Source organism: Micrasema longulum, unplaced genomic scaffold, assembly GCF_059751315.1.
Source record: "Micrasema longulum isolate JH-2025_06_02 unplaced genomic scaffold, ASM5975131v1 h1tg000810l, whole genome shotgun sequence".
In the NCBI taxonomy this organism is placed as follows: Eukaryota; Metazoa; Arthropoda; class Insecta; order Trichoptera; family Brachycentridae; genus Micrasema; species Micrasema longulum.
The window spans coordinates 288,437-302,814 of NW_028278002.1; the positions used below are offsets into that span (position 1 = coordinate 288,437).

Consider the following 14,378-nt stretch of genomic DNA (forward strand, 5'->3'; position numbering starts at 1 on the left):
TATCACTTCCCCTGGATCCCTTTTTATGGACCTACCCTAACCCTACGTAAATATGGAGTTACTTTTGACTATGAATTTAATCTGAGTTTCTGTAACTTGGCATAGTTAATTTAAAAAAAAGTTGAACGAACGTGATCACATCATTCATTCATTTTAACGTTACCTAAACTTTTTTTTAAATGACGGTATTGAAAACATATTCTTTAAATATACAAATAAAATTCTGAACAAATAACAAGGAGTTTAAAATGAGTCTCATGAAACGAAGAAAGAGAAATTTTAAATCTATAAATTTATTTATTTATTTTTATTTCACGTTTAACCTAACAGTTTTGTTTTCAAATATGAATACCTCACAGGGTACAACCCGTATCAAGGCATTCATGTACATGATTTAATATATACTTATGGTGTATAAAAAATAAACATTATATAATACATATTTATTCAATACTTAAATCCACACAGATATATTATACATAAATAATAGTAAGGAAAAAAGAAGAAAAAAAAAATAATTTTAGTACAGCTCACATGTTTAACTACTGGGCAGACATTAGGTCAAATAACAAGCTACTGTAGTAGGCACCTTTACATCGGTAAGTTCCCGGTGGCCCAACATACGCACAAATGCCAAATATATATGACATACATTCATCGGAAAACTGTGTGGATACAAATACAAAACATGAAATGCAAAAATAATTTTACATAAACAAGTCTACTTCGTTGGTGGGGTGGACTATCTCAAGACAGTTCTCGGGACCCGAATCAAGTAAGCATTTTTTTACAAATAATTTAAATTTTTCAAAATTTTTATCTACTTTTGTGGCAAATAGTATATTGTTATATATTCTTGGAGCAAGATATACTTGATTCCTTTGATCAAATAATCTTATCATTTTAGGTGCCATATGTACCGCTGTTTTGTTTTAAGACGCGTTTCATAGCTGGTATTGTAAAATTTATTTCCACCATATTTATGAGTGTGAACTAAAAGTGCCTTTGCATACGGTTGCCTGACGTTCAGAATACCTACTAGTTTAAACACCTCCGCTGTGGGTGTCTGTCCTGATAGGGACCCGAGTAGAGCCTTAAGAACACACTTTTGTGCAATTTCTAATGCTAAATAAGTGCTTCGACTCGGGCTATTCCCAGTGAGGTGTACATATAGAAAAGGAAATGTATAATGTTTTATGTGAAATAAATAAAAATTAAGAAACACAAATAAAAATATTACTGGGAAAAGTTGAAGGTAAGCGCAGTGCAGAAAAAAAACGTACTTTCTGGCTAAACAATTTTAAAACATTTTCAGTTTATTATAATTTCAATTTCTCAATCATTGGCAGATTAATCCTGTACATTGGAGTATGAAACAATATATGCCGACGTTATCTTAGATAAATATCAAGAACTACGAACCAATGCTCATCATAATCTCAGGATTATCGACCATACCACGCAACAATTGATAAAAATGTAAAGTCAAATACACATTCCTTCTAGTCTCTAAACTGCTGGAGCTAAGCATTCCCTGGAGAAACTTGGTCGGGTAGAGCCGAGGATAATACCCGCAATATCTCACGTAGAGATATCTCAGAAACTTATTTTCGATTCTCTCTATCATAAGAGAGTACTTCAGTTCATGTGGTCCCCAAATCATCGTGCCACCCTCGATTCTACTTCGCACCAAGGAATCGTTAAGAGTTCTCAGTACGCCGGTATTTTTGAAAATCCTGGCAGTACGCAGAACGATTCCTAACATCTTCATTGCTTTACCACTGATTGCTTCTATGTATTCATGAAATGTCAGCGTGCTTACAAATCTAACGCCCAGATCCTTGACATTCGATGTTCGTATCAGATTCTGGTCATTCATTTTGTAGCAAAAAAATAGTGTTTGTTGGGCCCTAGTGAAATACGTGACCTTAGAAATATTCAACATTAGTTCGTTTCGCCTTTCCCGTTCAGATATATTAGATGTATTAGCTTGAGGAAGACAAAATCGTTCAAAGTTGTCACCTCTAAGAAAAGTTTTAAATAATCCGCAGAAAACGGCTACAAATCCTTATTTAGAGCAGTTAAAATTGCTAAGGTGATAAATCCGGAGTGGCACCATAAGGAAAAGAGAAGTGAAATAATTTTTCTGAAATTTTGTTTGGTTAAATTAGATTTCATAAACAATTAACGAATAGAAAAATATTATTTTAAAATCAGGTTTTCGTATCTTGTATATGTACGAGTGTAAATCTGGCAGTGCAAATTTCGCATTCAAACTAACCGTGCGGTTCATTTAATACTAAATGAATGATTAATATTAAATTTAACTCAACGCAATGTAACTGACAATTCAATTTATCAGTTGTGTTATTACAATTGAGTATTTCGTTTCACCAAAACTGCATAATTAAATTAACGTCATTGACAAAAACCAACTTTGGTAAATACAGTATTTCAATTTAAAAAAACGTTCCTAAAATAGTGATTATATAATGGAGTTAATACATACGTTTTTTTTGTTCTTTGCTATCAAATGATAAGCACTGTTAAATACCTATTTTAAATGAGTTATAAGAAAATGTTTTAAGCTACACAGTTATGAAAGCCTCGGGTCGGCTAAAGATGCTAAGGGGCGGGCGCGGGCGGTTGGATGGTTGACTGTGAGGTCAAGACATTCCCTAGAGCGATTAAGTGACGAACGACCAGTCATAACAATGGTTTGTCCTAAAATAACAACCGACTAATAAGAATTTCTTAGAAACACCTAGATAATTGATTAAAAAAATCGTGAAATCAAACACAGTTCAAAAACATGTTAGATTTATAACACTAAGCATGAGCATATTAGTATGTGCCTGGCTGATAAAATATGCAGTTGTGTGTGTAAAATAGAACCTGATAAACGTGATTTCAACTCAATGACTTTTCTCTAGTAAAAATTTTTGAGATGGGAAATCGAGTGGCGAAAACTCTTTTTTCAAGACTGTTATGTGAGAATAGCTATCGAGTCGTAAACACCTGTCTGAGATTTTATTTTATTGACAAAACTGTATATTTCACGCGCTCGGACACTAATTATTATGGATTATGGCTCGGACACAAATTATCATGGATTGAAGTCTTGAAGAAATACGGATGTTCAAACAAAGGCGAAATGGTGAATGTTACACGATGTGTAACGTCACAACTTAGATCATCCAATGATACATCATAAGCTCTGTAAATGCCTAGACTTCCATATTTCCTTCCCTAAAATGTTCTTCATCTCTGTTGTTATTTTTTATACAATAAAAATAATTTAAAGATTTTGTAACGAGTCCGATCGAAATAAGGAATATGGTCCGCATGTAAATATATCGAATTCTATTTTCAATAAGAATGATAGTGAATATTTATTTAAAACGGCGTCATAACACAGCATTACACAGCATAAAAAAATAATATAGAATAGCTCAAATGCACACAGCGATCTACGGAAAGATCCATGCTTGGTTTAAGCCTTAGAGACTAGGAACAGAACCAGAATAGCGGATATCATGGATCGCGGAACAAGACTGAAGTGACAATGAGCAAGACATGTTGCGAGACAAGACCTCACAAGATGGACCCTTATAATTTTAAGATGGAGACCTTAAAAAATAAGAGAGGCGTTGGAAGACCTCAAAACAGAAGGTTGAGGCAGTAGAGGACAGAAGACTGAAGAAGAAGAACATAGCATTGTCACTACATTGACATCCGATGAGAAAAAGTGAACAAACTGTACTGTCTTCATGTTCGAATAAATAATAATCAAGATCCGCTACAATTTAATGGTGTAGCAATGCAATACCCAATGCACTAGTGCAGATACACTTAGGCTATTTACTAACGACAGGCGCTGTGGCGCAGCTGGTTATACGGCCAATTGTGAAACTGGTTGCGTGTTCGATTTCCGCCAATTAAAAGAAAAAATCCAAGATTTCAAAACTGCTCCGAGTAAATGTGAGATTCTCAGGGGTGCTCCAAATAAAATGACCGATACTTGTGAAATTTTCGTCTTTGAGGGAAGGTTCATAATGGTTGGTAAATTAAATTTTATGCATTGTCCAAGGAGCCTAATGTCTCCGGGTATGAATTGAACTATTATTTTGTGCCACCCTTTCACATAAAAAAGAAGTAGAGTTTTAAAATAAGACCGGAAAAGAAATCAAAAGCATTGTCTTAGAACTGCCTTACGTACAAAGGAATAAAGTTATTTGAGGAAATGCCAAAAAGCGTAAAAAATGAAAACAGTGTTAACATATACCAAAATAAAACGAAGAGTATCAATGTAAAAAATACCAGGTTATATGTATAATAAATAGTAAATATACATGAGTCATATTAGTGTACATATAAAAGAACTGTTATATATATTATAAATAGTGAATGTACATAATTTAATAACAGTGGCTACGCCACATGTGCTATATGTGTTTGTATAAAACACATTTACTGTATTGCGGCGCAAAATTTGTTTATTACTTACTGGACCCTAGTAAGAATGTTGTAATTCCTACTGTGGGTACCATATTGCGCCTACAATAACAACAAAACTGTCACCGAGTGCACACGTGTTTTCATAATCCCAGCGCGATCACAAATAATTTGTTTTAGCTATCAATAATGCACTGTGTTCTGTTAGCGAATATTAATAATCAAGAAACCAACAAGTGCTGATTCTTCCTAACCACAGGATCTGATCCTGCCTGCCGCGAGAGAAGTTCGAACAATAAGGTGCCAACAACCCCAGTGCAAGGTCGGTAATTGCATAAGTTTGTATTGGGGTTCCGTGGCAAATAATATAAAGAGAACGCAAATCCGTGAACCAGTAATTCGAGCGTTCATCAGCTTCTCTATTAGAAAACAGATTAAATATTATAATTCGGAATAGTAAAAAATAATTTTATAATAAGTTTAGATGTAAATATTGTGTTTTAAATATTAGACCATGTTTATCATAGAACTTAATAAAATGTTTTTTTTTTTTTAATAATAAAAAAAGAACACTTGGTGTTAAAATTGTAAAACATAGTACCTACCTTCTAATAATCTTTTCACTGAAACTTGATTAAATTGATGAAGTTAATAGCATCAAAATAAGCGGAGCTACTTGCATGATTAAAGGATTTATCGTTTGGTGACTTACATGACGTCAGAATTAAGATTTTTTTTAAATAATGAAAATAATAATCTAATCTGATGTTATTAAATTTATACAATTACATCAATGAATATATGATTTTGTGATATGAGTAAATACACTTTTTTGTACAATTTGTGTTTGCAATATGGTTATTCGGATAAATTACGATATTCGTCAAATACCCTCCATGTAATTTGCTACTCTCACAGTGAAAGGGGAAGTGAATGTAGAAGAGTTAAATTAAATTAAAATCGAGACATATAAAATTGAAAATTTAACATATTTACTCGTTTATTAACAAAAAAACAACATTTTTTGCATTAGTAAACCGAAGGGAGACACGCGGTCTTTAAAACGGTTTCGTATATGTGGAGGAAGTAATTTCCCTGTTTAGGGTACCGTATTGTATTTTTCTTAACATCCTTTCGAATCCTTTTTTTAATGCCTGCTGACAAGCAGTATATAAATCCTGGACTATTCCTTTTTTTTTTAAATACGCACGTGGGTACATTTGGATTTGAATTACCTGCCTCATAAGGTAAGCCCGTGTATATACATAAATAATTACTACTTGGTCTAGTAGACAGGCATTGCTTTGCTTTATTTTGCTTTTCTTTCACTTAGTATTTTTTGAAAAAAAAAAACAAACAAAATTCAATTAAAAAAATGGGCTCGTCCGGGATTTGAACCCGGGACCTCTCGCACCCAAAGCGAGAATCATACCCCTAGACCAACGAGCCACATATTATATTAATCACTTTTGTTTTACATACACTAATAAAAATACATTCTGACGATATTTTTTTTAATGCGCTTTAGTCTGTTTAACAACACAATGCTGAGTCAATAAAACGAGTGAAATAAATGTCGTTATAGCTCGTATAAAAACACACATTTTATTGTTTCGATCAGCTGGCTCGTTGGTCTAGGGGTATGATTCTCGCTTTGGGTGCGAGAGGTCCCGGGTTCAAATCCCGGACGAGCCCACTTTTTTTATAATTTTATTTTGTTTGTTTTTTTTTCTAATTTCGAAAGATACTAAGTGAAAGAAAAGCAAAACAAAGCAATGAAATGCCTGTCTACTAGACCAATTAGTAATTATCTCTGTATAGACACAGGCTTACTTTATGAGGCAGGTAGTTTGACTACAGAATGTACATTTTTAAAATTATATCATTAAATAATCAAATACCATTTCAATACAACCCAATGTTTAACATTAAAAGCAACCAACCAAAATCTTTTCAGTCTTCCTACTACTCTAATTTCCTATCCCATACAAATTATTCTACAACCAATGAAAAGAAATCGGTAGACATTAAAAAGTCGCAAGATGGTTATATTCATCATAATTATTCTGTTTCTGCACCCAGTGGTGGATAAGGCATTCCATTTATAAACCAAATGCAGCGTAGTTCGATTATCTGTAATAAAAAGGTAATGTAATCAATAAAATACTTCAGTTCAAAAACCTTTGAATTCAACATTTCACGTTTAAGGAATCGAACCCAGGGCTTCAATAGTATGCAAACACGTCAACCATTAGAGAACGAGGAGGACCTATCTTTATTAAATTTCTTTATTCGGGACTTTTACCTGACAGCAGCCATCGAGTAGAAAACACTAGTCCAAGGTTCTGGTTCTATTTCACATGGTTAACTGTATTCTTAATCGGACTGAGCAAAGATAATACAAAAAAATATCTAGGTAAAACCAAAGAAAATTTCCATAGCAAAAACACGTGATAATTAAGATATTGTTGATAAATTCACCAAAACGCTAAGATGGTAATAAATAAGATTGCAAAAAAAATATCAATTTTGGGAAGGATCAGAAGATTTATTGATAAGGACTCCTGCAAAACTATTTACAAAGCAATTATTGAACCACACGTTAACTACTGTAGTAGCATTTTATTTTTATCAAACAAAGAAAACATAGATAAACTAACTGTATTACAAAATAAAGCCTTTAGAATCATTTTGAAAAAAAACAGATATACGAGGGTAAAGTCGATGGTAAATGAAATGAAATTATTAACATATAAACAAAGAATATTTTACAATACAATGATATTTGTTCATAAAATTATACACTCTAATAAAAAAACAGAATTTTGGAAAAAAAATTATCGGAACCAGCATGAACACGATCACAATACTAGAGAAAAGAACAAAATTAGACTTCCATTTAGGAAAAAGGCAAAGTCACAAAACTCAATTTTATTTAAAGCAATTAAAAAGTATTACGAAATGGAAAAAAATATTTATGAAGAAAAAAATATATCAAAATTTAAAATAATGGTCAAGACATATGTGATAAACAATTTATAAATTAAATATATTTGCAATGTTATTATTAGAACACACATAACAATATGTATGATATGTGTGCCCTACTTTAAGATTTAAATTTTTTAAAAAATATTGATTAAACTATAATCGAATAATGCATATTCGAATATGTAGCAAAAACAAGCACATAATTGTTTAGTTAGTCGGCATCAGGGCCGCGTTACAAACGCTATCTTTATCGGCATATATCGAAACGGTATAAACTAACATTGTCTTTTCATCGGTAACCTGTAATTGAACATGTTTAGAAAAAAAAATGGAAACATTTTTATTTTTCAGACAGAAAACTAAATATTACTTTCTAGATAAAATTGAACATTAATTTTAACTTCCCATTATTTTTTTGTTATACCTATAAATATATATATTTTTTAAAACTGTAAAGTATGAGATTGGGGAGAAACAAGGATAAAGTAGGCTGAATGCTGTCGACATGCGATCTCTCCGGTGAATGCGTGGTAAACTATGTACGATAGGTGCACAAAAATTGAGATCAGTGCATAATGTAAGACTGGGATAAACATTACCGACAAAATAAAGAAAGGAGTGCTACATTAGTGTGGACACGAAAGCGAATGGATGGCGAAAGAACGGCTATCGATGCAAATGTATACTGCAAGTAAATCATGTTTTCGTAATATCAGCATATGTTAATTTGGTTTTTATTTTATTTTTCTTTTTTTTCATGGTCATGTCATACCATATGTATATGCTATAAACTTTTGAATAATTAAAAAAAAAGATGGCCCACGCTCAGACGCTGAAGTTTTTGTGGGCATTTTTTCCAATTTATGTTATAGCTTAATTTTAAGATGTACTTTTCTAAAGTGTATTTTTGCAATTATATTTCTATGTAAATAATATATGTATAAAAAAAAAACAGATAAAAAAAAAAAAAATGCAGAAAATGAAGCAGACCGAGAAAGACATTGCATAACCAAATCCATTAAATACTTAAAAGGGGACATGTCAAGAGTAGGAATTATCGGCGTCTGTGCACGAGAAGATGAATAAATGTAGAGGAAGCGAGGTATGTATACAAGACAGAGTTTTATGGCAATCTATCCTCTCTGTCTACCCCTACGGTGAAACGGCGTGATAGTTTGTTTTGTCGGAATAATCATATAATTTTAATTGTTAATCAATAAATCAAAATTCCTGAAATATATTTTTTTAAATAATATTATTAATAAAATAAAATAATATTTAGTAATAATGGCTTTTAATTAGTATAACTGTCAAGCAGGAGGACAATAAATGACCTCTTGTTTATTTATAGATTACTAAATAATAAAATAGATAACCCAAAAGTATTAAGTAAGAACTTTCGTATTCCACATAGACCAACAACACATTTTTTTTCTTCTCTTCCTCTTTTTTTAAACTGCTATTTACCTTTCATTTATATTGGTAAATATTTATATTTGTTTCAAATGTATTTTTTTTTATATATAAAAATACTGTTTACCATTGTATACATTTATCGATGTTTTTGTTCTTTTTTAATATTATGCTATTTATTGTTGTTTTGTTTTTTTTCTGGTTTTATTGGAGTTTTGTAAAAGGTTCATGGAACCATTAATAAATAAATAAATAATAATGTGAGAAGAATGTTGTAGAAATACCAAAATGTTAAGATATTATCAAACCACCATTAATTTTATTAACAAACATGTGTCAGGTAAAACTTATCAAGTAACAAAATTTTTTTTTTTAATCAATTGCTTGTATTTTACAAAATCAGATGTCTTTCATTTAATTTCCTTAATTTTTGATAATTTATTGCAAAAAATGAGAAAACCAAAGATTGAAAAATAACATTTTGATTGATAAGAAATATGTTCTAACCATATTATCTCAAAACTATCAAAGTGTCACATAATAACTTCAAACCTTCAAACCAACTATATATACTCGTATGACTAAATATTATTTTATATTGTAACAGAATTTCATTAGGTACAAAACAAATGTGAGAATCTGAAATACCGCTCCGAGCAACAAAGCTATTAGGGTCGTAATATGATATTTGGAGACGGAAAATTACACAACTTTTCGTAAGGGGCTTAAAAGTACAACAAAGACTAAATGTAATACAACTCACAGGCAATAAATTCTCCTTATCGCTAGACTTGATGTCTTAAATTGTTTTGGAAATCCCAACTTCATAAGAACCGTTTTGTAAAAGTCGTGAAACAAATTTAGCAGTATATAAAAGATTATGTTTGAAAGCTTGATTCTTTTTTATTCGCTGTCTTAAATGAACAATGTTTAGAGATGCTGGAACAGTTTTAACAACCTAGCTTAGTTAAGATACATTTTCCTATCTTTCCTATATAAACGTTGCGTTGATCAGTAGCGAGGACAATAAAAATATATTCTATATTTCGTTACATCTTTTGGAGTTAATCATTTATCATGTTTGTGTGTAAACATTGAAGAGTTTTATGTTTATACTTGTTTTTTTTTTTTTAAGTTTTTTTTAGTAAAAAAAAGAAATATTAACGTTCTAATGACTAACCTAAATATTTAAATTTTGGTGGCCATTGTCAACGAGTTGTGAAATAGCTTTCTATTAAAAAAAGGGAAATCAAGTTAGGGTAGAGTGGTGTTCGAACCTTGAATCTCTGATCGGTGAGTCCGCAACACTAGCCACGAGACCACAACCCGATTCAAAGTGTAACAATAAAAGTTTAAATTGTATGCGAAAACGACATTGGATAAGCGGTTGCAGGTCTTAAATAAATTATAATTTATATAATTATTCGAAATTATTTGAAAGGCATATTTGTGTGAATAAATTACATTTTAGAGACATGCAAACATTACGTATGCAATAAAATTAAAATTAAAATTACTGTAATAAATACAATAAAATTTGACTGTTTTTACCAGAAGGATATATGCATTACACTGAACAAAATACATAATAAATTGGCAGATGCATTAAAAAAGTAAAGATAAAAAAGGTGTAAAGTTATATAATAGTTCTAGATAACTATTTGTTACTATGATAAGTGGTTTTTTTTCTTTTTTCGTTTCTTTTCTTGATTTCATTTATGAGTGTACAATATTCCTCTTTATCATTTTTTTTTCATCGTCATATATTTTTATACATAAAATATATATTAGTTTTAAATAATAAAGCATATTTTTTTTTTTAATTTTCATCGTTCAGTATTTTTCAAAATTATTTTCTTGATTTTTTAACTGATTCAAAGTATTTCTCATACCAAGTTATCATTATTTATCGATACTTCTATGACTGGTAATATTTTTTTATATAGTTTATCTTTTTTAGACTTTTTTAATTTTTAAATTAATAACATTGTTTTTAATGCTCTGTATTACTTTTATTTATACTTACATGTATGTGTATTTAACTGTTTTTGTAACTTATATGTAAAACGCACTTAGTGCCGATTATTTCCAAACAATTTTTTTTCTTTAATAATTGTTAAGTTTTTGTCAAAAAGGGGCAAAACAGGTTATTTTACCTTACCTTATATATAAAATCCATGTTTATGTTAAACTTCAATTAAAAAACTAGACTCAGGCGGACGTGCCGTTAATCCCAACGTTAAAAATAAGAACATCCCTTACCTTGAATGGATCTTGGTGAGCAGTGACGTAGACAGAAGCTCTCCGGCCAATCAGAGAGCGGCATCCAATAGAACTGCTTCTTCGACCGGACATCCGGTCATGTGGAACTGGCAACATGGTTGAACTATTTTCAAAGGAACTTAATGAAATTTAGCACAAGCACTTAAAAACCCCATTCTAAAAACACATTTACACAACATTTTTAAATTATCATCTCGTCATTATCACACTGAACGGCTTTTTTGACAGGCTGCTTTGTCTACTCACAGATAGATGGTGTTAACTATCACTTCCACTCAACAGTTCATTTTTTTCAAATTGTTTCTTCTACTCACCGCTAGAAGGAGTTAATGTGCCGCATTGTATTCACGCAACGCTTAGAGGTGTCATTTAGAAAATCTACGGCAGTGTTGAAATGCGAGTTTCTATGTTAAAGGCAACTTGATTAATAGTGTCATTTATTGAGAGGACTTATTACAAGATAAGGTTTGTCAAGGAATAAAGCTTTTTCTTCAGGGTGGCGAAAAACACACATGAAAAACTAATCCTCCCCTGAGACGAATTAAAGCTATGTATTCACAAACACAGTGGAAAGTGTATCAAAACACACGAAAATACAACTTTTTCATAGACTTGAAAAAAAATTCAATAAAATTTAATGCCCTGTAATATTTTTAACTACTTCAAATTATAATGAAAAGAATATGCGTGGTAGAGCAAAACAATGAATAGGTATTTGGCTAAATTTTAATTTATTTTTTTGACACTCTATTGCAGATGCCTCCCCGAGTACTGTACGAAAAAGACAACTGCATATCAGACTAATTATGCCTAACGGAAATCGACAAAACTGTGTGTGAGTTCTCGTATTCCCGTTTTCTGCACCCCAAAATTTAACTGATTTGGAATCTTTTTTTATGTGAATGAAATGTTCTGTGTCGATATATTTTTCGTTTTTTAAAAAATATTCATCACATTTGCATACTGTACATCCGAAGATGGCAGATAAAACTGGGCGGTTTTATGGGTTTTTGGATGACCCTAGCTCCCATAAGAAACAATTTATCAAAAAAGCAAAACAATGGAGACACGCCAATGATTGATATCTTAAAAAAATTGTGCCTCAAGTGCCATAATCCAGGGAGAAAATACGGAAATACGTTTGTATGAAGAAAAGTCAGGACGTGTTTCTTCTGAATCAAAAGTTTTTTCTTCTTGATTCATGTTTATTATTTTTTATAGAATGTTTTAACGATGGGTTTATGGAATTCTAGATATTTTTAGAGTTTATAATGTCATTTGAACGAATCGAATTGCCAACTGTTAAAAAATAATTTGTTAATTTTTTTTATAATATGAGTTCTCATTGGTATATGGATTCAAATCCTGAGGTCTTACAAAAACTCAAAACACCAAATTTTTGAGTTTTAAGAACAAGTGCTTGTAAATAATATTAGGTTTACACTGTGGTTTGATTTTAAAACCAACATTGAAGTCTGAGAGCGGACGCAGCAGCCTCCTATAAAGAGCGCCTTGAGGGTGCAGGGGCACCTGCCTTAGGCACGTGCTTCAAATTTTTCAGGAGGGCCTTAACCCAAGTTCCTTATTCTGCACACCTGTGGGCTTTCATTGTTCTGGTAAGCCATCGACGACAATTTTTCGTCAGTATTTGGCTGAACTTAGGGTCACGAACGTGGGAAGAGGCTAGAGCGTTGGCAAGTGATAGGGCTTTTGGAGGCGGTTACTGATGTCCACATGCTCCACTTAGGAGCGGATGTGGAAAAGAAAGAAAAAATATACATCGTTTGCTGGTTAAAATTATCACTTTGCACTTTAGTTGACAACATTCGTTATTTAAAATGAAGAACTTCCACCTATGAGAAATTGGATACAAAAAATGTTTTTTTGCTCGCGGTAAAAATGAAAGCAGTCAATTGTACGACAAAGTTTCTTGAAAATGAACAAAAAAATTATAAAAAAATACTTTAATAAAAACGTGCTACTTTGAACGACGTTACTGGTTCTTATTTTTTTTTTTTTTTTTGCACCACAACAGGCCAGGAGGCCTAATTACAGTGGTGAATTACATCACAGAGCACCCAGGCTTGAGAAAAATCACATTTTAATTTTTGTGTTCTCACCGGGAATCGAACCCGGAACCTTCCGTGCGTGAGTCAAGCGTCTTGACCACTACACCACGGAGGCCGCCGTGCATTATGAACCAGCCAATGATATGAGAGCTGTGAAGGATATCTGGTTTGCTTACCGTAAACCAACCAATTGGGAGAACTAACAGAGAAGAACCTTTGACGTCACACGTGGAATTATTTCAGAAATACAAAGCTTAAAAATATAATAGCGCTTATGATACGATGTATAATTTTTTTTTTTTTCAAATTTTGGCTTAGTTTAATGGTCCGTTAACAAAAAATATTTTTTTTAATACACTGAACTTTCTCATTTTTATATCTGTTTATAATTTTGAAGTAAAAGAGCTCATAGCCTTTTGATAAGGGTGAATTTAATATCTATTTGTTAGACATTTTTATTTCAACTTATTTCCTTACCTTCATGGAGATGTTGCAATCGGAGCAACAATTAGAGCAAAACGTGATTAGTTTTAAGTTTCAAATACGAATTCAGAGTTAAAAATAAAAAAATAATTTTAAATAAGTATTTCATTTCGACTGAGCAAATAATTGATTACGGGACACAATACGTATAACCACGACGTATTAACCACTACGCTTTGAGGCGGACACGAATGTACTTAGAGCAAAACATCTACACTTATGTTGAAACTTAAAAAAACAGTCCTACACGCAATCTGACAAGATTTGTGATTTATCACTATGTTTGTTCTGAAGCAGAAAACGTACTAAATCAAAGTATTGTTGTTGCAAGGTTTGTCTCTCTAGGAAAATTGCTTATAATATTGTCGCTATTGTCCAGCTGGTGTTAAGAACGCAACTAACAATAAGTTTTTACTTATATATAAAAATACGGGGCAAAATGTGAGATATATTTAATAAAAGTTAATAATTATAATAATCATAAGTTATAACAAAAAAAAATATGTGTTTACTAGTAAAAGCAGATAAATTATGTTTTGATATAATTATAGGAATAAACGAGTTTTACAAACATGTAAAACTCCCCATTTCCATCACGATTGACAATCCCTCATTTTGTATTGTATAAAATATAAGAATTTGTTGAGTCAATATAAATATTAAGTATGGTTTTTTTCATTAACT

At 31.5% G+C, this 14,378-nt stretch overlaps 1 protein-coding gene and 2 non-coding genes across 3 annotated transcripts in view; 1 reads left to right on the plus strand and 2 right to left on the minus strand.

The window, feature by feature from the left end:
- Positions 1–11,238, minus strand: part of LOC148278907 (uncharacterized) — a 263,865-nt gene extending 252,627 nt beyond the window's left edge. Inside the window, exon 1 of the mRNA XM_088230708.1 lies at positions 11,122–11,238. Coding sequence (XP_088086834.1) covers positions 11,122–11,238 — 117 coding nt within the window. The remainder of the gene's footprint in view (positions 1–11,121) is intronic.
- Positions 5,833–5,904, minus strand: TRNAP-UGG (transfer RNA proline (anticodon UGG)). Its single transcript has one exon. It is a non-coding gene; the product is annotated as a tRNA-Pro (tRNA).
- TRNAP-UGG (transfer RNA proline (anticodon UGG)) lies at positions 6,079–6,150 on the plus strand. The gene has a single exon. It is a non-coding gene; the product is annotated as a tRNA-Pro (tRNA).
- Positions 11,239–14,378: the final 3,140 nt, after the last annotated feature.